The sequence below is a fragment of the Protopterus annectens genome, chromosome 3.part0 (genome assembly GCF_019279795.1).
Source record: "Protopterus annectens isolate FY-2018-M chromosome 3.part0, PAN1.0, whole genome shotgun sequence".
In the NCBI taxonomy this organism is placed as follows: domain Eukaryota; kingdom Metazoa; phylum Chordata; order Ceratodontiformes; family Protopteridae; genus Protopterus; species Protopterus annectens.
The window spans coordinates 1,816,308,247-1,816,331,164 of NC_056731.1; the positions used below are offsets into that span (position 1 = coordinate 1,816,308,247).

The window sequence follows — 22,918 nt, forward strand, 5'->3', positions numbered from 1 at the left end:
CAAATGAAACATTGTAGTGTTCAACATTATTCCTAATTACTGAATTAGTGCTGTTAGTGGCTCACAGATAGAAAACAACCTGCTCAAACAAGGTATGACAAGAAACTCCTCATCCAGTTAAGAAAAGACTTTTACTCACTGCAACCTCTAGTCACTGGAATGGCAATCATGGATTTGGTGAACAGCACTGAGCCTGAGGTGAAACCAAATGAGGGACTCCTGAACTGGTAATAAGTCTTCTATCTGAAAGCATTGATACTTCATAGACAAAGGAAGGGGCAGCACAGTGGATAGCATTATCGCCTCACAGCAAGAGTTTGCCCGGGTGCCTTATGTGTGGAGTCTGCATGCACTCCCCGTGTTCTTGTGGGTTTCTTCAGAGTGCTTCGATTTCCTCCCACATTCCAAAGACATACAGCAGGTGGACTGGATACTCTAAACTGGAAATGTGCATGTGCATGCGAGTGTGTGGTGTGGAAGAACTACCACGGCAGAGCTAGCCATCTGGCGGTGTAAACCTTGGTCATAGAGGATTGTCACTGTTACCCCAACCCCATATGCAAAAAAGGGAAAAAAGGTGCTGTAGATGGACGGATCAATGAATTACTTAAGAAAGTAAAAGTTAATACAGTAACCGGCCCAGATGGTGTAGGATATGGAATGTACAATAACTTAATGGACTGGTAAAGATGGTATTTTAAAAGTGGGGGGTGGGGGTTGACATAATGGTTAAGGTGTTTACCTCACAAATACAAGGTCCAAGGTTTAATTCTCACCTTTGAGGGAAATTGGGTAAGCTTAAAATGACACCCAAGGGCAGATAGCCAAGTACTTGCCTATGAACCTATATGAATTCCTTTGCTATCCTGACATGGTAGCAGAGGTCTTGGAGGTACAAACAGCATACCCAGTCTCCTTCTGACAGACATTTTTATTTGTTTAACTTTTTCGGACCAGGAAAGTCTGATGAAGACAGAGCCTATTTACAGCATAGGCCGGGGAAGAAACACTCCAGATGCATGCCTTTGGAATGTGGGAGGAAACCAGAGTACTAATTTGCATGGGGGACATGCAGACTCTGCACAGAAGGCACCAGGTTGAGAATCAAAGCGGAGAACCTCTTGCTGTTAGGCAACAACGTTAACCTCTGCACCACTGTGTAGTCCATGAAAAGTAAATGAAAAGGACAAAATGAAAAGGACAGAATGCACCATAACCATAGAGCTTTCTTTTGGAATTAACTGGCTTAAGCTGCTCAAGATGAGAATGGACCCGAGGTCCATTGGCTTTCCAGCACCAAAAACAATTTGAAGAAATAACACCTTCTGGTCTGGTGGGACCTCTTTAAATGACACGTTTCCCCCTAGAAAGCTGAACACCTTTTTTCTTCCCGCATGTCTTTGATGGGGTGGCTCATTTATCAAAGGCAAACAGTGGAGATGAGGTGAGGAGGGGAATGATTCTGTATATCCTCTGGAAAATACTGTCCTTATCCACTCATTCAGTATAGCAGCCAGCCATGCTGGCACGTGAAAGGACAGATGACCCCGACTGACACCAAGGTTGGGCAGGCATGCAAGGTCTCAGGGGTTCCACTGAGTTGGATCAGAGAACCCCTGTTGTTGCCAATTACCCCTACCATGAGGGCATGACCATTCTGAAAGATGCATGAAATAACTGGTTCATTTCTATTTCTGGTTTTGCTGCTGCTAGCAACACCTAAACCATAGCTGAAATTAACTCCACTGTGTACTTGAAAAGGGCCACTGCAGAGTTTGAAAATTTATATCAACGGCTTATGACTTTGCCCTTCTTTTTCATATTTTCCAAGAGGGTTCTCCCCTGGGGTCCTAAAAGTATACAACCATCAAATAGAACAGTTTAAAAACATACCATGCCATCTTTGGAAAAAACTGTTATCTAAAGCCAGGCAAAACTGTGCATCACACTCTGGCTTGATCCTCAAGATGCACTGCAAGCCATTCAAAATGGAAGAAATAACAATGAAACTGCAACAAATGGTTTGACGCCATAGGTGCAAAGGTGAATGATGCATACAAACACACTATTCCTGCAATCTGTCCATAACCCTAGACTCATTCTCAAGGGGATGATAACAGGGCTGTGGTATGTTAGAAGCACATTACAGGTAGAGGTAGACTCCTCAACTAAGTCAGCTTTGGAGTCAATGACTACTGATTCCAGTCCTTAGGAGGCCAGGTGATCCCATACTGAGATGGGAACAACAAAATCACAATTGCCCTGTGCTGTAACAGTATCCAGTTACAATATACTTTGTCAAGTGGTGGAACCATGCAGTAAGTAGGTTAGGGTGTCCAAAATGTTTCCATGCATTAACATTCTTTAACATCTCCCCACCCTCCTCAACGTAGACACCAAGAGTAGATTACTCAACAGGAAACTCAAAGTAGTTCCTCTTAGAAATGTAGCTCCAGACAGTCCTTGCAGCTTTCCAATCTGAGGAGTATGTGGAAACATGGTGATGTCAACAAACTGCTCAGCATGGGGTTTTCAGACCTTCTATCCTGCAGCCTGACAAGCAGGATAGCCAAAGGAATATCAATACTGAGCTGAACAGAGGAGAGGCACAGCCACAACTCTGTGCTGAGAATTCAGACAACTAGATGCTTCTGAGCTTCTTAGACCATAAGTTCTGTTTTCTTGCTTATTTTTTGCTATTTATTGCTTATTCTCATCATTTATTGCAATTTTTTATTGTCTGCTGGCAACTTTTCTGTATTTTATTACGATAAAACTGCACTGTTATACTGCAATTGTCTGCCTTACCGGGCCTGTTAAATCATTTTAGTTACTTTTTTCGGTGTTTGTAAAACGTTTTTCGCCATTTTTCACTGTTTGAAAAGTAATAACTGGAAATTTTCTCTATTTGTTAAGCATCTGTTTACTAATTCTGATTTTCCTGCCAAGGAGTGTATCATGTAACTGATTTGTTTGCAGTTAAAAGCATTCGCTGGAGTCTCCTCATTCTTTTATTGTTTAAAGTGCCTCACTGCTGTTTTACTTCTGTGGTAAACATTTCTGTAGTTAGGGTTGCCACCTTCCTTCGTGGCGAAAACTGGAGTAAAGCCACACCCCTCGCATCACCAGTAACCACGCCCACCCCACCCCCTCTCCCACCCACATCCCGCCCATTTTGACACTGTGATGACATCACTCGGCGGGGAACGCCCTCTTTTTTCCATTCCTGCTGCTTGCTTTCAGCTGATTTAGTACGCCTTTCTGTAAAAAAAAGCATAGTAAATCAGCCAATTTACAAACTCCAATAGTCGGTTTCCTTTTTGAAAAAGAATACCGGAGTTTGTACAGTGTTTTCCGGACTACCGGAGAATCAGTTTGATTTCTGGATAGTCTGGAAAAAAAAAATGGAGGGGTGGCAACCCTATCTGTAGTGTTTTCATTCTAAAATAGTGCAGCTAGTAGCTGTACCACAGAGTCCACACTCAGAGTTGCGGTTTCTGGGCCTGGTTCTTTGTTTGTAGTGGCTGTTTGTTCTGAGCACATTTTCCAGGCCATCTTGGATTAGTAAGGGCTCTTCTGCACTCCAGTTCATAGGTTGGTACTAGGCTAGTGAGAGGATTGTGCTGACTGTTCCCTAGCCGATAAAGGTTGGCCGGCCTAGGGGCTTAGAGTAAGCATCTCATTGGTTCCTTTGTGCTTTTTTAAAGTTGTTTTAGTGTTAACTCTCTGTTATTTAACCGCCACCCTTTAGCGTGTTTCTGCTTGTCTGCTCATTGTGCAGCATCTCTGACTGCCGAGCAATTGTACATCATAGCCGGACAGTCAACAATTTTTCCCTTAGATACGACTGTATCCCAACAGTGTAGTTCCCTATCTCTAGCACATTTCAGGGCAAAGAGGCAGTACTAGGGAAGCTATGCAAGTGCCCCATTGTAATAACGGTCTCAAGAGATTTTCTGCGGTCCCGCTCCACCTACTAGTGTAGCATTAAGCCTAGCCTCTGAGGCATTAACACAACTTGCCCACTAGTTATTCCTATGTGTGACCCCTTTCCTACCATATTCCTATTTCTGACCATACAAATTCACCTAGCACTATGAACGGGCAATTTCCCACAGTTTCTCCAGCCAGCTTGGTTGACATGAGCATCCTGAGGCAGAGCAGCAACTGTCATATGTACAAAGACAACCCTCTACTTCGAGTCCACACAAACTCAACATATGAGAGATGCAACTATATTAAAAGCCTTTAATAAATGCGCTCTCACATGCCAGTCAATACATCTGACACTGAGCAGGTTGTCAGCATGCAAACCTCACCACCTACTCCATCTAAACCCACATCACACATACCTACATACACAGACGTCCTCGCTACAAACTTACATAAACACCAGAGACCTCCCAAACACAAAAACAAGCATGCTACACATAATACTTCCTCTGCAGAACACAATACACACAATAGCTCATGCACCAGTGTCTCACCTATCAAGCCCATAAGGCTAAACACTAAACCTAGCATACTAGTCATAAGAGTCTCTCTTTTACCAGGCTGGATAAGAAGGTCATGGTCAGCTGTCTGTCAGGTGCCAGGATCCACCATTTCAAGCATGCACTCAAGTCTCTCAACAACAGGTACAGTTATGGCTCTGTCATAGTCCATGTTGGTGTGAACAACTTGAGACGTACCTCTCTGGACTATATGAAGAGAGATATGACTGAGCTCTCAGGCTGTGTGTCTCGGGCAATGTCCTTAGCCTTAAGCAGTATTTTACCTTCACCTAGACTGAAGCCTCAATACAAATAGAAAATGATTTGGCTTAGTTTTTTATGTCATTCTAAGGGGATCCAGTATCTGTCAGTCTGGGATGACATGATCGACAGACCTCGATGTTTTGCCAGAGATGGTCTTCCTCAGTCACCCCTGGGATTTCAGATACTGCCCAAGGCTCTTGCCACTACCGTAGTGCCTTTTTAGGCTGCGCCACAAGAAATTGCCACAAGAACAAAATTTCCTAATTAAAAATACCAACCAAAAACAACCTCAAGGTCATGTAGCTAAATGGTAGAACTAAACTGCACTCACTGGAAGCAGTCCTCATCGTGGAGGGCACAGACATTTGTATAGTCACGGAGACCTGGTTTAAGGCTGTTGATAGCACTCCAGCCTTACTGGGATACACCTCCTTCCACATGTTCAGACCACAAACTGAAGGCAAGAAAACCAAAGGAGGTGGTATATAAATATTCATCAAGGATAAATACACCTCCAGATGGTTTAAACAGCATGATGGCCTAGAGATACTTCAGGTGCAATTAATTGTTGGTAGGACACGTATTCAAGTCATTGGCAGCCCCCTCCATAAATCAAGAGACCCACTCTGCCTACTCGGATCATCAAGATGCATCCTAATACCATAGTTTAACTACCCTAGCATTGACTGGGTGAACTACTTGCACTCAAACTCCCTTGCCCAAAAGTTCCTCGACTTTGGCAGCTGCAATGTCTTGGACCAGCTGCTTGACACCCTCACAAGCACCAAAATCCTGGACCTGGCTCTTACAAATATGGGAGACCACTGTAGCTCCCTCACTGTGAGTTCATCCTTGGTGAGATCTAACCATAAATCAGTCTCACTTGAGGTAACTATCGCACCTGACCAACCCTTGCAGCAACTAGACTAAAGAACTTCTCCAAAGCAGATTATAACCTGGTATAAATAGTTTCATTGTGCCTCACCCCTCAGACGGAACCAGTAACTACGCCAAGCTCTATACCAATGCCCTACATAAGCACCTGTATAACTGCAATGACTCAGCAGTACTGGTAAGGACCAAAAAGTACAGTTTTGTACCTACCATAAATGTAGATGTTCGAGGATCTACATTGCTGCAGTCATGACCTGTGGGTAGTCCGCTGTCCTCGGTTGGCCCGAATACCAAAGTGCTAGGCTGGCGTCGGTCATTATCGCTTAGAGCTGACGTCACTACGCAGTAGTACTTAAGCGCATGACCGACGCCATATCCTCAGTCTTTCTTGCCCCAGATGTCAGAAGGCCTAAAAGGAAAGGCCAAAGCCAAAAATAGGAAAAGCCCAACAACCCCCAGTGTGTAAGTAAAGAATATCTCCAAACGAAACCCAGCAATCCCAACCTATAGAGGGGAAGGAGGGAGGGAAAATTGGACTGCAGCAATGTAGATCCTCGAACATCTACATTTATGGTAAGTACAAAACTGTACTATGTTCTTCGTCTCACATTGCTGCAGTCATGACCTGTGGGTAGAATCCCAAAGCAAAGGAAAAGGGAGGCTGGCAAATTACAAAGAATTAGGGGCTGCTAACATGCCCTGTAAAACTGCAGTGGCAAACCCAGCCCTGGACTTGGAATAGAGAGGGAGATGGTAATGCTTAGTGAAAGTGTGTACAGAACTCCAAGTAGCTGCTTCCAAAATATCCTTAGTAGCCACACCCCTCAAAAAAGCAGTAGAAGTGGCAGTAGCCCTAGTAGAATGAGGCCTGATCCCAGCAGGGACATCCTTCCCATGATGAGAATAACAAAAGGCAATACAATGACCAATCCACTTTGAAATAGTCTGCTTAGAAACAGCTTTCCCCTGCGAACTCAAAGCAAAAGAAACAAATAACTCCTTAGTTCTGTTCAAGTAGTAACGTAACTGCCTATGGATATCCAAAGAATGCAAGACTTTTTCCCCTTTATTCTGGGGTTCAGCATAAAAAGTAGGCAAGTGAATAGACTGATTCAAGGCCACACTAGAAATCACTTTAGGCATAAAAGTAGGGTTAGTCCGCAAAGAAACTCTATCCTTATGGAATATCAAAAAAGGTTCAACTGCCATGAGAGCCTGCAATTCAGAAACCCTCCTGGCAGAGGTAATGGCCAACAAAAAAGCAGTCTTCCAAGACAAAAACTTCAGTTCAGACGTAGCTGCAGGTTCAAAAGGAGGTAAAGTAAGTTTCTCCAAAACAAAATTGAGATCCCAAGAAGGAGTAGGAGCGCTACATGGGGGTCTTATATTCTTTGCCCCTCTAAGAAATTGTTTGAACAAAGGATGGGAAAATAAAGGAGGGTCACAATCATAGTGAGCAGAAATGGCTGCAGCATGAACCTTCACAGAAGAGAATGACAAACCCTTGTCCAGTAATTCAGTAAGGTACTGTAGTGCAAAACTCAAATTAGGCACTGAAACATCAAAACCCTTTGCAGTGCTCCAAAGAAAAAATCTCTTCCATTTATCAGCATAAACCTTTCTAGTGCTAGGCCGCCTAGCTTCCAAAATGACATCTAAAACCTGTTGAGGAAGCTGAGACCCTACCGGTTCCATCACAGAATACGCCAGGCTGTCAGATGGAGGGACTGCACCTGAACATTGAGAAAATGATTGTTTGACTGGGACAACAAATGAGGAACCTGTGGCAGAGGCCAAGGAGGTTCCTGGATTAAATTCCTCAGCAGAGGATTCCAATGTTGACGTGGCCAGTCTGGTGCTATTAGAATCATGCAAGGCTTGTCCCGTCTGACTTTCAAGAGTACCTTGGGGAGAAGAGGCAGAGGAGGAAAAGCATAAACGTGAAGGTTGTTCCAACTGAAAGACAGAGCATCCACTTTCCAAGCATCTGGGTGGAACATCTTTGTGCAAAATTTTGGAAGTTGAAAATTCAGTGGGGAAGCGAACAGATCTATGTCTGGAGTTCCCCAAGCCACAGTCAATTGTTTGAAAATCTGAGGATCCAGTTTCCACTCGTGGGGCTCCACCATTTGTCTGCTCAAAATATCTGCTAGGGAGTTCTGTGCTCCTGGCAGAAACCTTGCTTGAAGATTGATTCGCAAACCCAGAGCAGTCTCCCATAAAATCATTGCTTGTCTGCAAAGAGGGTAGGAATGGGTTCCCCCCTGCTTGTTGATGTACCACATGACTGTTGTGTTGTCTGTTTGTATCAACACCTGTCCTGGCTGAAGGAGTTCCTTGAATGCCATCAAAGCAAATTGAACTGCTAACATCTCCTTCATGTTGATATGCAAATGTAGTAGTTTGGGAGGCCACATGTCTTGTATCCATTTTCCACTGAAGTGTGCTCCCCAAGCCAAGTCCGAGGCATCCGTCGTTAGGATCTGACTCGCCTCTGGTCTGGACACAGAGAGTCCCTTGTTTAGGTGACATTCCTGAGCCCACCAAAGTAATTCTTTCTGGATGCAAGGTATAATCCGAATGACAGTGTCCAAACTGTGGCAGTGTTGAGCCCACACACTTTTGAGATACCATTGTAGCTTTCTCATATGCAGTTTGGCATTGGGAAGTACTAGAATGCAAGATGCCATGAACCCCAAGGCTTGGAGGACTGTCCTTGCAGTCAGCCTGGACATTACTGATAACTGCTGGAAGTAGAGAGGAAGAGTTCTTTGTTTGTCCGGGGTCAGAAATGCCATCTGAGAGGCAGTATTCAGTCTCACACCCAGAAAGCACATGTCCTGAGAGGGCACTAGACTGGACTTTATTTCGTTCACAGTATACCCTAGGCACCTTAAAACTGTCATTACATAGTGGAGATGCTGTAGTAATTTGTCTTTGTTTTGAGCAAGAATCAGGCAATCGTCCAAATAAGGATAAATTTGTATTCCTCCCTGTCTGAAGAAAGCAATCACAGGAGCCAGAACTTTTGTGAACACCCTGGGCGCAGTAGATAAGCCAAAGGGCAATGCAGAGAATTGATCATGTGAAGTACCAGCCCAAAATCTCAGGAATCTCCTGCAGCTGGGCTTGATAGGGATGTGAAGATAGGCCTCTTTGAGATCCAGGGTTACCATCCAATGATCTTTGCCTATCATAGGCAGAAGTTGTTGTAATGTTAACATCTTGAACTTTGGAATTTCTAGGTAGGTGTTGAGAATGGACAAATCCCGAATTGGCCTCCAAGTGTTTCCTTTCTTTGGCACCAGGAATAGACGGGAATAAAATCCTAGGCCTACTTCTGAAGGAGGGACCACCTGAATTGCCTCCATCTGCAAAAGTAAAGAAATCTGTTTCTGAGCCTCCAGCCTTTGCTGAGGAGGCACATCCGGCATGCCTTTGAAAGGAGGAAAAGTGTGAAAATAAAACTTGTAACCTCGATTTATTATATCCAACACCCATTTGTCTTGGGTGATCAAATTCCAGTTTTCTTTGAAAAGTCCCAACTTTCCTCCCAGAGGAGCTGCCAGTAAGGGAGGGTCTGGCAGCGGAAGATACAGGTCATTGGGTCTGCTTACGAAAGGGCTGACCCCTGCCCTCACCAGAAGACTGTGCAGAACTCCAAGTCCTAGGTCTGAAGGAACCCTGAGCGTGAACCCTGCCTCTACCACGTCTAGACCTGCCCTTAGGCTGATAATCCGAAGAAGGATAAGACCATCCCCTAGCAAGTCAATTCCTACTAAACTTAGGGGGCTGCACCTGCAAAAAATCCTTGACCGTTTGCATAGACTTAGCCTTATCTTCCATCTTTTTCAAAACTGATTCCACAGGAGAACCAAAAAGAACTTCAGACTGAAGAGGAGCATCCAAAATTCGAGCCTTTACAAGTTCTGACAAATTTTGATCCTTAAGCCAGGCATGTCTATGAATAACTGAACCTGTAGCAGCCACCCTAGAAGAAGCCTGAAGAGCATCAAAACCACACTGCAAAGAATGCTTGCCAACTTGATCTGATGCATGAACCAACTCCTGGAGCTCCTTACACTCTATACCCTCAGATAAAGCATCCACCTTAGACTTCAATTGGCCTAATAAAAAATTTTGATACTTCAGCATATGAAATTGGCAATTCAAAGCCCTCATAGCTAACGTAGAGGAGGTGTACACTTTTTTCCCCCACCTGTCTAACGCCCTAGAATCTTTATCCACAGGGACTGGATTTTTAGCCACAGAAGCCTTAACACCCTTAGGTCCTTGAATAATGGTTTCCGGATCAGCCCTAGGACTCTTATACAAGTACTTATGAGCTTCTGGAACTCTGTAATACCTGTCAGGCTTAACAGGGGCCGGAGGCAGAGAATCAGGATTAAGGGAAGATTCAGAAAACACATCCTGAACAACATCTAAGACAGGAGGAATAGCCAAGGGTCTATGTTGTGGCAGAAACAAAAATTCCCTAAGCCTTTACCGAGACTCTGAAAAATCTTGACCTTCCCACTTGAAATGCTCCCTCATGGTATGTAAAGTTTCAGAAAAGGAAAGATCTTCTGGAGGAGAAGCAGAAGGACAGGAGTCCTCTGCATCCGAATCAGAATAGGAAGGAAAATCCTGAATTTCTTCAGCTGAGGAATCAGAGTAGTCCGAGGAATGATCCATTCCCTCTAAATCTGCCTCCACCCTAGGCCTTTTCTCTGGGGGGGCATAGAGCCCCTTATCAAAGTAATCAAGTCCTCCGCCATTTTCAACATATGTTTTTTAGGAACAGGGGCTGGAGAGCTAGAAGAATGACCCGATCCAACAAGACCAGGTTTGGCCTTAGCATGGCCTTTAGCCACTGAAGTAGAAGGCCTAATAACCTTTTGTAAGGATGGAACTACTGAAACCTGAGAAGCACCCTTGGCCTGTCCTAACTCCTGAGAGGCCAACTCCTGTAAAAGTAAAGGTTCCCCCTGGGATTCAGCCGAACCCTCGGCAGGATCCATAGATTCAAACGGAGGCTCCGAAGAACTGGCGTCCGCAACGGACGACTCATCCGGTTTAGATCTCAAAGATTTATCCTTACGTTTCTTAGCGGTAGCGGGCGTCGGAGGATCCAACGGCATGTTATAGTTACACCGCTTACCGAAAACAAGCCTGGCACAGTCTAACCTTCGCTTAATGGTGCGCTTATTAAATCTAGCATAAAAGCGACACCCGACTACGTCGTGCTCAGGCCCTAAGCAAGGAACACAAAGAGAATGATAATCCCTATGAGGTATCTGTTTCCCACAAGAAATGCAATTATTAACTTTTTCTGACATCCGGATAACTGAGGCAAGAAAAAACAAAAATTTCCCCAACGGGGTACTTAGCCCAACTTGGTCTTCGGTCTGAAACTCGGTAAATGAAAATTTCAGAACGCCGAACGGCACTCACAAACAATGCTTCTGCTTCGGACCACGCGGCAAGAAAGACTGAGGATATGGCGTCGGTCATGCGCTTAAGTACTACTGCGTACTGATGTCAGCTCTAAGCGACAATGACCGACGCCAGCCTAGCCCTTTGGTATTCGGGCCGACCAAGGACAGCGGACTACCCACAGGTCATGACTGCAGCAATGTGAGACGAAGAACATCAAGCTCTTCAAGGAAACACACACCTGCCTAGTGGACAACCACCATTAACAGGCTTTACAATAAAAGGAAGAAACTTTTAGTTATGTACTCACCATAACTTCAGATGTTTGGGATCCATCTCGCCTACATTCTGACTGATGGGTTCGGAGCCGATCCCTCGGCTCCGACTCGGCACGCTTATGCCAAAGAGCGAAGTCTCTTATTGGCTGAGCTTACTATATCCCAGGATGCACCACTACCAGTCCCCCAGATCTAGTTTGTCCGCATACATGCACACATGCACGCCCTGCTTATATAACATCGTCAGATGGAACAAGATAAAACAGTAGAACTCAAAACCGTTCAATCTCTTCTGATCTCCAAGGCAGGGGGAAGGAGGGTGGGTATTAGGAATGTAGGCGAGATGGATCCCAAACATCTGAAGTTATGGTGAGTACATAACTAAAAGATGTTATGTGATCCTATCTCGCCTACATTCTGACTGATGGGACAGCGTCCCTAGCACCTGAATCCTGGGTGGCTCACTGGAAAACACTCCTGAGTACCGTGGAACCAAATGATGCTCGTCCTTTAGATGCCACATCCAATTTGTAGTGGGAAATGAAAGTGTGCGGATTGGACCAAGTAGCCGCAGCACAAATCTCCGATATAGCGAGCTTGGAATGAAAAGCTATAGAAGTAGCCATAGCTCTGGTAGAATGAGCTTTAATAGATGTTGTAAGTTGCTTATTCGAAGAAGAATAAGCCTGAGTTATGCAATCTCTAATACATTTGGAAATAGTAGCTTTTGTGATGGTTCAACCCAATTTATTATCTGAGAAGGACACAAACAACTGGTCTGACTTACGAAGTTGCTGAGTCCTGTCTAAATAGAAGCGTAATTGCCTGTGAACATCCAATTTATGGAGAGTATATTCTGCTTCATTGGAGAAATTTGGGAAGAAAACTGGTAGCTCTAGAGACTGTTGGAGACAAAGATTAGAACAGACCTTTGGGACAAAGGATGGATTAGGCCTAAGAGATACTCTGTCCTTGTGGAAAATCAAGTACGGTGGTTTAATGGACAGGGCTTGAAGCTCTGAAACTCTTCTTGCAGAAGTAATTGCAACTAAGAAAGCAGTTTTCCAAGACAGATATTTTAACTCACATGTAGCAGCCGGTTCGAACGGGGAAGATGTCAATGCACGAAGCACTAAATCTAGATCCCACGGAGGCGCAGGATGATAAACTGGGGGTCTCAACAGACCCGCACCTTTAATGAAAGTTTTGCACAGTCTGCAGCTCATCAATGGAGGATCCATGGACTCGTGAAATTTAGAGATTGCCGCTAGTTGGACTTTAATAGTAGAGACAGAAGATCCCTGATTAAATAGGGATGTTAAAAATTTCAAAACCTCTGGGATAGGAGCAGTGATAGGGTCTAAGCCCTTGAGTTGAGCCCAGACAGCAAACCTCTTCCACTTACTGAGGTACAATTTGTTAGTGGTGGGTTTGTGGGCCGAAGATAAAATGTGAACAACTTCCGGGTCTAATGTGTGACTTCTGACTAAAGTCGGAAGTGGAGGAGCCAAGCTGTCAACTTCAAAGATCGAAGGGACTGATGCTGTTGTCCCGACTGATGAATTAGCAGGTCCGGAATTAGGTCTAAAGTCCACGGATCGTCCACCGCATGTTTCTTCAGGTAAGGAAACCATACCTGACGAGGCCAGTATGGGGCAATCAGTATCATTGCGGACCCCAATTGAGAAGCTTTTTGAATGACTTTGGAGAGAAGTGGAATCGGAGGAAAGGCATAAAGTAGCCCTGTTGGCCAAGGTTGTGCTAGAGCATCCATAGCTGGTACTCCCTGATGTGGAGTCAAGGAGAAGAACCTTTTGCACTTGGTGTTCAGTGGAGTTGCAAAAAGGTCGCAGCACGGCGTCCCCCATCTCCTGAAAACCTGAGCTGTTACTGTTTCGTTTAGGGACCACTCGTGAGGAGAGAGAATTGTCCTGCTCAATTTGTCTGCCAATATATTTGATTTCCCCGGAATGTGGGTCGCTACCAAGAAGCGGTTGGTAGCTACAGCCCATTCCCACACCCTCATGGCCTCTCTGCAAAGGGGGTAAGATCTGGTCCCTCCTTGTTTGTTCAGATACCAGACCACCGACATGTTGTCTGTGTGGATGGCGATGATGCCCTGAGGAAGAAACTCATGTAAGGCCTGTAGGGATAGAAGTACAGCCCTCATCTCCAACACATTGATGTGGAGAAGAGCTTCGTCTGGAAGCCAGGAGCCCTGAACCAACCTGCCCAGACAATGCCCCCCCCACCCTATCTGGGAGGAATCTGTCGTCAGGGTAACCACTGGAGAGGGAATAACAAAGGGGCTTCCTTGATTTAGATTGGATGTCTGAAGCCACCAGCGAAGGTCCCGTTTGCATGTTTCCGTAATCATGATGTGATGATTGAGGGGAAGATCCTGAAAGGACCATTGAGTTGACAATAGCCACTGAAGAATCCTCATGTGCAATCTTGCCAGAGGAACTAAAAGAACCGTGGCAGACATTGAACCTAAAACTTGTAGAACCATCCTGGCTGGGGCTTTGGATCTCGAGATCAGAGCTTGAACTTGGCTCTGTAAAGTTTGGATCCTTTCGGCAGGAAGAAAGACGCACATCAATTTTGAGTCTATCTCTGCTCCTATGAACCTTATGCGCTGAGAGGGCAGCAAGACAGACTTTGACCAATTGAATGTAATCCCCAGGGTAGCACCCAGGGAGATGGTGGCTTTGAGGTTGTCCATTAGTAGATGCCTGGTGGTGGGAGTCAGGAGCCAGTCGTCCAGATAGGGAAACACTTGGAATCCAAGACTTCTCAGGTGAGCCGTCACTACTGCCAAACACTTGGTGAACACCCTGGGGGCTGTGGTGAGACCAAAGTGCAGAGCACAAAACTGGTAATGACTGACTCCCAGGCTGAAGCGCAGATACCTCCTGGACGCCTGGTGTATCGGTATGTGATAATAGGCGTCCTTGAGGTCTATGGAGCACATCCAAACATCCTTCTCCAACAATGGGAGAATGGATTGTAACGTGACCATTCGGAATTTGGATTTCGTGACGGATTGGTTCAGTCTGCTGAGATCCAATATTGGTCTCAGGTCCCCTGTCTTTTGGCACTAAAAGAACCTGGAGTAATTTCCTGATCCGATCTGGTCTGTGGGGACCGGTTGGATGACTCCTTTTTCTAGCAGCTTTAAAGCTTCTGCGGCTGCTATTTCCCTTGACTGGGTGGTGGGTCCGGGATTTTTGGACGGTGGGGTGAGTATGTGAATGGGATGGTGTAACCTCCGGCAATGATCCGAAGCACCCATCTGTCCTGAGTGATTGATTCCCAGGCTTTTAGGTGCTTGGCAACGACACCCGACTGGCTCGAGCAGCACAGCGGGGCAATCCCTCATGATGTGTGGGAGGCTGAAGAGCCACGAAAGGTCTCGCGGGCTCCAGAATTGCGGGGCCCTCTGCCGCGTCTGGGACGGCGTCTCCCAGAAAAATTTCCCGTCCTCTGCCTCTGGAAGGGAATCTTCCTGCTGTTGGGGAAAAACTTACGAGATTTGCGGAACCACATCTTCCCCTCCTTTAGCCTTGGGGTAAGGCCGAAAGGGAGTGGAATAACGGGCACCTACGGCAGATAAAGTTTTTCCCTCTTGCTCACAGCGGTAAGGGTGTCTTTAACCTTGGGTCCAAACAAAGAGGACCCATCAAAGGGAGCGTCGCGAAGGAAGACTTGAAGGCCTCCGAACTGACACAAGCGGAGCCAGGCTTGTCTCCGTAGAGCCACGCCTGTGCCTGCCGCTCTACCCACCCCTTCGGCCGCATAGGAAATGAGCCTCATGGACGAGTTAGAAATTGACGTAAGGATAGCCAACTGAGAGCTAACCGACTGGGCTAGCTGCTCAGGTAGGTTACCCGAGAGGAATCTGACAACTCCTTGACCAGATCCCTCTGAAGCCTGGTAAAATGTGCCAAATAATTCAGAGACCTTAAAGTAAAGGCCGCTGAAGTCAGGGTGCGCTTCCGCACCTGTCCATGCTCCTAGACTCCTTATTAGGAGGATGGACGGACGTTGAAGCCTCTGCCACGTCCTGTTGTGTAGCAGATGCCACCACCATGGCATCTACAGCCACGCCTTTAGTGAGGAACTCCTTCTCGGGTGGGGCAGACAAAAATTTATTTGGACGAGAAGGGACTGGTTCCACGGTATCTGGATGTTCCCATGCCCTCCGACAAACTAAATCCAGAAGCTCGTCGAAGGGCGGAGACACCCAGGAGGCGGAGGGCTGAGCCCCAAAGGCCTTGAGGAGCACTGACTCATCAGCAGAGGGGGGTTTGGATATCCAGCCGCCTCGTTGTTTGAGGATCTCTAAGATGTCTGCAAATGAGACATCATCCGAGGACAACTTCGAGGACCCCTCTGCATCATCAAGATCAGTGTCCGATGTAATAGACTCGGGGGAGTCCACGTGCTTCCTCTTGCACGATCTCTTCCTTGGGGGTTCCTCCGAAGACAACTCCGAGGAACCCTCAGGAGGAGGGGAACCCCCAATGGGGGTAACCTCAGGCCCAGGGGCTCCGCTGCCTACGGACAGAGGAACTGCCAAAGACCCAGTCTCCACGCCCAGGGAAGGTGCCGGTAAAGCCGGAGAGACGGCCGAAGAAGACTTGGCCAAGGCACTCCTCATGGCTCTGAAAGCCGGACCCCCAGAATCCTGGGAGTGTCCGGTCCCCGGGGCCATGATAGCCGACGGAAGTCCCGCAGCCGAAGCACCGAGGGGGAGGCTCGGAACCGAAAGCATAGGTCCCGAAACATCACCCCGGGTCCAGCCGAAGAAGTCCGTGTACCAAACTCGGACCCGAAGGCCTGGGTTGGAGTAAGGGTCGGAGCCGACCCTAAGATCTCCACCGGCTCCAACAGCACCTGATCCGACGGAGCCAATCCAGTCGGAGTAGGAATGCCAATGACGTGGGCCAGGGTTATCGGCTCAAGCCAACTGGGTCGGAACCGAAACAAATTTTTGGAAGACTGGGGACTGGAACAGTCTTTGGAGCACCCTGTCTATATCTGAATCCGACATCCTCGAAGACCGAGAGGAAACTGAACGGGTTCGAGACGGCCTCTCCAACGGCCCCAAAGGGCTAGGGGACCGGCTCCGGCGACTTCGATGACTATCGGCGCCAAGGAATACACACACTAGATTCCATCGGTGCCGAGGTGGACTTCGCCGAGCAGGAAGTGTCTGAGCGACGACCTTTGTCGGCTCCGAGACCAGTGGAGCCGGCGGTGACCCGCCTCGATGCCCCAGCCATCGGCTCGAAGCCAGAGGAGTCGAGACTGGTGGCATCGAGGCAGACCGTTCCGTCCTCGGCTCCAAGTCCTTGGAGCCGAAGGAGAGGCCTGCCTATGTTTTTTGGCGGTCGGATCCGACGGACTGGTCGGAACCGACGCCCTTTTCTTTTTAGCCGGAGAAGGAGAGGATGCCAAGGCTTCTTCAAAAGAAGGTTTTATTAACCCCTTAAGAAACAGTTTATTTTTCCTCTCCTGGAGGACCCTTGAGGAAAAAGCGTGACACACGCTGCATGACTCCTGTAAGTGTTTTGCACCCAAACAATACACACAGAGCGAGTGATCGTCTGTGATGGACATTTTGAAATTGCATTTGGTGCATTTTTTGAAGCCCGAAGGCCTAGGATTTTGAGACATTATGGTAAAACAATTTCAGTAATCTTTTGACAGAAAAAATACAATTACTGACTTTCTGATTGACACCACCTAATAATAGGCTTACAGTTATCGCTTAAAAGCGCAAATAACAAGGAACTTTGAAACCCTGTAAGGTTTTAGGAGGGTTGACTGACCGGGAAGGCCCTAGATGAAGGGGGCCTAAACCAAACTCAACCCAATCACACAACAAGTCTTTAACAAACCCCAAACACACACAAAAGAGAAGAATAGCCGTTAAAACAGCTTTTTAAGACAAGAACAGCAAAAAACTGACAGAAAAAGTTAGTAAATTTACTACTCAGCTCAGCCAGCTCGAGACCACGTCTTCGCAGGTTAGCGGCAAACGAGATCTGGGGGACTGGTAGTGGTGCATCCTGGGATATAGTAAGCTCAGCCAATAAGAGACTTCGCTCTTTGGCATAAGCGTGCCGAGTCGGAGCCGAGGGATCGGCTCCGAACCCATCAGTCAGAATGTAGGCGAGATAGGATCACATAACATCTGCTGTTCAACAGTAAGAAGGAACGGGCTCTAAACTGGAGACACTCCCTCCTCAGCTTAAATAAGCACATAAGACTTTTTGTGAAGTCCTCCAAGGAAAACTACGAATCCAAGTTAGCTTCCTCAACCAAGGACAACCATAAGGTATTCTTTAGTTACATCCGTAACCTAAAAGGTAAGACTGAGATTTGCACCAAACTGGTAGTTATTGGTAACATATACACTGAGGCGGTGGACATAGCCAACAGGTTCGATGAAAACTTCACTCCCCCATCCTCGCCACACTTACTTCAGGACATCCCTACCACCTGTCCCCTATCTTGCATCTCTAAACAGCAGGTTGTAAATGCCCTAAGGCCAAAAACACAACATCCCAGGGTGCATCCTACATGAGCTCAAAGAAGAATTAGCATCACCATTGACTACTCTTTTCAATCACAATCTAAGAACCGGCTTCATCCCAGCTGAGTGAAAAACAGCCACAGGACTCCCCCTGCACAAAGGTGCACAAAGGTGGTGGTTTTACTGACCCTGGGAACTACAGACCTATTAGCCTAACTAGCTTTATATGGAAGGCCATGATGAGAATCATCATGGACCTTATTAACAAAGATATAGATAATCTCCAAACACTAAATCATACCGAGTTTGATTTGTCAAGGGGAGATCATGCTTATTAAACCTGGTGGACTTCTTCGAGACAGTCATAAGGGCCTTGGACAAGGGGAAATCTTGGCTTACAGCCTGCCTAGACCTGGCCAAGGAGTTTGACACTGTACCTCACTTGGGCATCATTGACAAACTCTCCCAGCTAAACATCAACCCTTATATCATAAGGTGGGTTGCAAACTGGCTCTCTGATAGAACCCAGTCAAAACAGGAGAATCCACCTCCAACAGCAGACCTGTTACGAGTGGTGTTCCACAGGGATCAGTCCTGGGATCGCTACTGTTTGGAATTATTTCTCCAAAGTACAAGCTACAGGCAAGGGACTGTGGCTGACAAAGTTTGCCAACAACTGCAAACTGGGTGCGCTCACAGAATCTACAAACGATGTCAACATCCTTCAAGAAGGTCTTTTGCAAACAAAATGATTAGTACCAAAGTCATGGCCTCAAACTCAATGCAAAAAAAATGTATCATCATCCCTTTCAGTAAGAGCAATACCCCATCAATGGCAATACCCCAAGTACGCTCTCAATGGTATGAGATCTGGGCACTCAAGTTGACAGCAACCTTGCTTATGATCACCATACCTCCAGAGTGGTAAGAAGGACATTTTATATGGCTCACCTGATAAGTAAGGGAATTGCTTCAAGAAAAAGTGATGTTATCAGCTCCCTGTACTAACGGAGTACAACGTCCCTCTTGGCATGTACCTTTCAAAGCATCTGCAGCAATTGCAGAGACCACAAAGGTGCCTCTCAAAAAAAAAAAAAAAAGAAAATCAAGATCTTCAGCAGCTATCCTACGCGTGTCGGTTGAAATCACTGTCACTTTATTCTGTTTCAGACTACTTAGAGGTGATCTCTGCCTTGCATATAAGGTGATCTCTGACCCCACTTTATTGGGAATGTTGTACATCCACAAGTCAAATGGCACATGGGGTTACTCACTCTAAAGACCTAAACCTGGTATGTGACATTAGCAGAACCTGCTGGAGGGACAGATTTGTCTCCTAGCGGTTACCACACCTTTGGAATATACTCCCACTTCACATCAAACAGAGCACCTCATTGGGCCTCTTCAAACACAATCTGGACGATTGGATAGGTAACTGTAAATTCACCCCAGGAGCTCCACCTGTGCCCCTCTTGGACAGGGGCAATAGGTGCAGATTATGATACCAAGGGTAAAATTTGGCTAGGCTTGTAAGGACCCTTGGGCCATTAGCCTAGTAACTTCCTATGATCCCAACAGTTTGAATACAGGCTCATGTTGGGGCTGAGGCAAGAGTCAAGGAAGGCACATACAGAACTATCTGCATCTATAGCACAGATTTTAGCATCAATGCCAAGCTGAGTGTCAATAGCGGTGACACCAACTTTTGGAAAGTGGATACTGCTAGTGTCGCACTGGCACTAAAAGATTACACCAAGCTCAACCCTGAAAGATTGGACTGATGAACCAGCTGACTCTGAGGTCACTGGCACCAATGTCCAAGTTGACAAAGCTGTCAGTGCCAAGAGCTGTGATCCCACAGTAAGAGTACAGTCAAAGTAAAAAATTTTGCTGATGTAGACATTACTGCCACATGCACAGAAGCTATCCTCCTAATGACCAGCATCAGCATCATGTGTTTGTATACCTTGTCTTCTTCACAAGATAGAAAACTCAATGCTACAGAATGGGGCCTTGAGGCAGAGGAATGGGGATTCCCTATCACTAGGTTAGGCAGAAAACGTTTGCTCAAATAAATACAGCTTCAACTGCTGTGCCCAAATTTTGAACTGGAATTAGTAAATTCTTTAAAAATTGAGCATTTTTGGTACACTGTACCCTTAGACAATATAGGCAGATACTGTGGCTACCTAAAAGTAAAACTAGGACAGGTAAGTCTACATATGAACAAGGGGAAAAGCTCAAAGAAAGTAGGAGGAGTTTGGAAGAAAAAATACCTGAAGTAAAGGAATGTTTTGCTTAGCACTGGGAAGGCGTAGACCTAAGCAAAAGCAAAAAAAAAAAAAAAAACACAAGTAGACTTCTTGAAGGAAAAGAAAAACCCTAAAACCAAAGAGGTCCTCACTCTAGCAGCAGAATATCAGATGAATAAACGAAAAAAGGTAACTTTACAGGAAAAACTTTTTTTGGAAAAAAAAAATAAACAGCAAGTCACCCTGAAGCTGTTTTCATGCTGGACACCATAGAGCATTAAGGGAAAGGAAACAGTGTTTTTGACACCCTGGAAAAGTTCTTAATAGCCACTGTTTACAGAGGACAGCCTTATATTGCACCCTTCCCACAAGCCTTCACAAAATTGTCTCTACTAAAATTTAAGTACTAGCATGGTTTAGACATTGATTCAGTAAACACCTATGTTTAGCACCACTTAAGTCTAGTCACAAAAATGTGTTCATCTGATGACCGTGTAATACAATGTGATACTATCTAAAGTAAAGCAAAAGACAACTCTGTAACTGTTTATGAGATTTTATTCAAATAAAAAATGGATTATTTCAGATTTGTGCCATTGAGACAAATTCACCAACCTGAAAGAGGATTAATCTTTCCTTAGTGGTGCAGTAATATGCAAATAAAATATGAAATGGATTGGGTACAGAGGCTTTTGCCTCAAGCATGCAGGATAAAGCCTTACACACACAAAACACTGCTGGTGTCTTTGTTGAACTACCTGACCAGTTGGTCTTAAATGGTCTTGGGGGGGCAGTCTTTGATCTTTCAAACCACAGATGTTAGGAGACCTTATTGATCCATGCTAATAGGGGATAATTATGAGTATTTTGAAAACACAGACTAAACTTAACAAGGACCAGTCATTTACCACAAACTTTAAATTTTCTATGAATCATTTATAACTTGACAATACAGAAACTTACTGCAGTAACACTTACGTTATCCCTCTAATGCTTAGCCAGTTTAAGTCTCTGAATAGTACAGTTTATATGTTGTCCTAATGCTCTCTAGGAGGATAATTTTTACAATGTTTATAGCAGCTTACCTCTTTTTTGGGCTCATCACTAGATGCTCCTAATGAATGAGGTGAGCGAAAGTTGCCGATTTGACTCTTAGGCTGCTCAGAATTGGACATCAGTGTGCTCTGGCTTGAAATGAGACTACTAACAAGGGGGCTTCATTCCTATCTTCACTGCACCTGTAAAATTTAGTATTAAATTAATTGTATTTATGTCCATTAGGTCTTTCTTGCATTCAAAAACACACAAAGCATTGCATTTCAAAACTATAGATTTTATCCTTCCAAAATAAAAAATAATAAAAAAAAATAATAATAATAATAATAAAATAATAAAATAGAACCTACCAACCATACTAAACTTCTTGGAGTCACAATAGATGAGTATCTAAAATTTGACAAACATATTTCACTGACTACCAAGAAAGTCATGCCAAACGTGGCACCCTCTTTAGGGCTAAACCATGCCTTACTCACAGTGCCAGACAAGCCACTGTTCGGTCATACTTGCTTTCCACACTCTTATATGGATCTCACATATTCACAAACTTACACAAGACTGAGCTCAATAACCTAGAATCCTGTTACAACCAAATAGCCTAGTTTGCAACTAATCAACCATATAGGACTCACCACTGTACTGCCCTTTCCCAGCTCAAATGGCTAGAACTCCCCAACCTTTTATCACTTAACCAAATGGCCTTGGTCCACAAAATAATCTAACAACCCAGTAACTGCCCTGTTCTCTCTAGCCTTGTCCAACCTAGTACTAATACCTGCTCCAGTAGATCCTCCAACAACCAAATGCTAAAGGTCTCCCACTCTCACAATCGCCACGGAGACTCACTTTACTGCCACAAAGTTGCCAAATTACGGAACACTCTTCCATATCCCATTACTCAAAACCCTCGCCACCACGAGTTCAAACAACTCCTAAAGAACTACCTAGTCAAACACTGGCTCTGCTCCTGCTATTAACCAGGACAACTGCCTCTCTATAGTTTCATAGGTGTGTACTAGGCTAATGGCCCTGGAGTCTTTACAAGCTTAGCCCATAGGATTACCCTGGCATCGTGCCACCAGACCTTAGTTCCAAGTGCCTCTGTCAAGTAAAGCCACTGGAGTGATCCCTGGGGTGATTTTTCTATTTCCCACCCACTCATCAAGATTTCTATTCAAAAGGGACAGTCAGGTGCTCTGCTTGACATGTATGGGAAGTCTATAACATAGCATGCTCAGTCTCTGGGTTATGAACCTATCCTCCAGCATGTTCTGTTGATTGTGGTAATGAGGTTAAGGTCTCTGGAGCATGTGGTGCGGAGGGATTGGAATTCCTTTAGATGTAGCATTTCTAACAGAGCTGGGTCAGACATGGCTTTGTAAGTCAAGCAGAGATCGCCTGTAAGTAGGCGATATGAGACAGGGAATAGTTGGAGTTTTTTGAGTGTCCATATAGGACAAATGTTTAAGGCCTAGGATCCTCTTTGTGAGGTATGTTTGCAGCCTCTCCAGTTGTTGCAGGTGTTTAGTGAGGTACATGCCAAATGGGGTATTGTACTCAATGACTGGCCTAATGAGGGAGGAACAAAAGGAGACAATACCTTGAATAAAACAACAAAAAAGCGGTCACAGAAACTGGAATTCGTTAGTACGCTTCTGTGACCGCTTTATTCAAGAGAGACAATACCTACCTACCCTA

General features: G+C 45.4%; 1 protein-coding gene across 4 annotated transcripts in view; it reads right to left on the minus strand.

Annotated features, from left to right (window-relative positions):
- Window positions 1-22,918, minus strand: part of ALS2CL (ALS2 C-terminal like) — a 2,758,770-nt gene that overhangs the window by 2,351,159 nt on the left and 384,693 nt on the right. For all 4 annotated transcript variants that reach the window (XM_044065874.1, XM_044065873.1, XM_044065871.1 and 1 more), the window contains one exon: window positions 21,247-21,399. In XM_044065874.1, coding sequence (XP_043921809.1) covers window positions 21,247-21,336 — 90 coding nt within the window. In that variant the 5' untranslated portion in view covers window positions 21,337-21,399. The remainder of the gene's footprint in view (window positions 1-21,246; window positions 21,400-22,918) is intronic.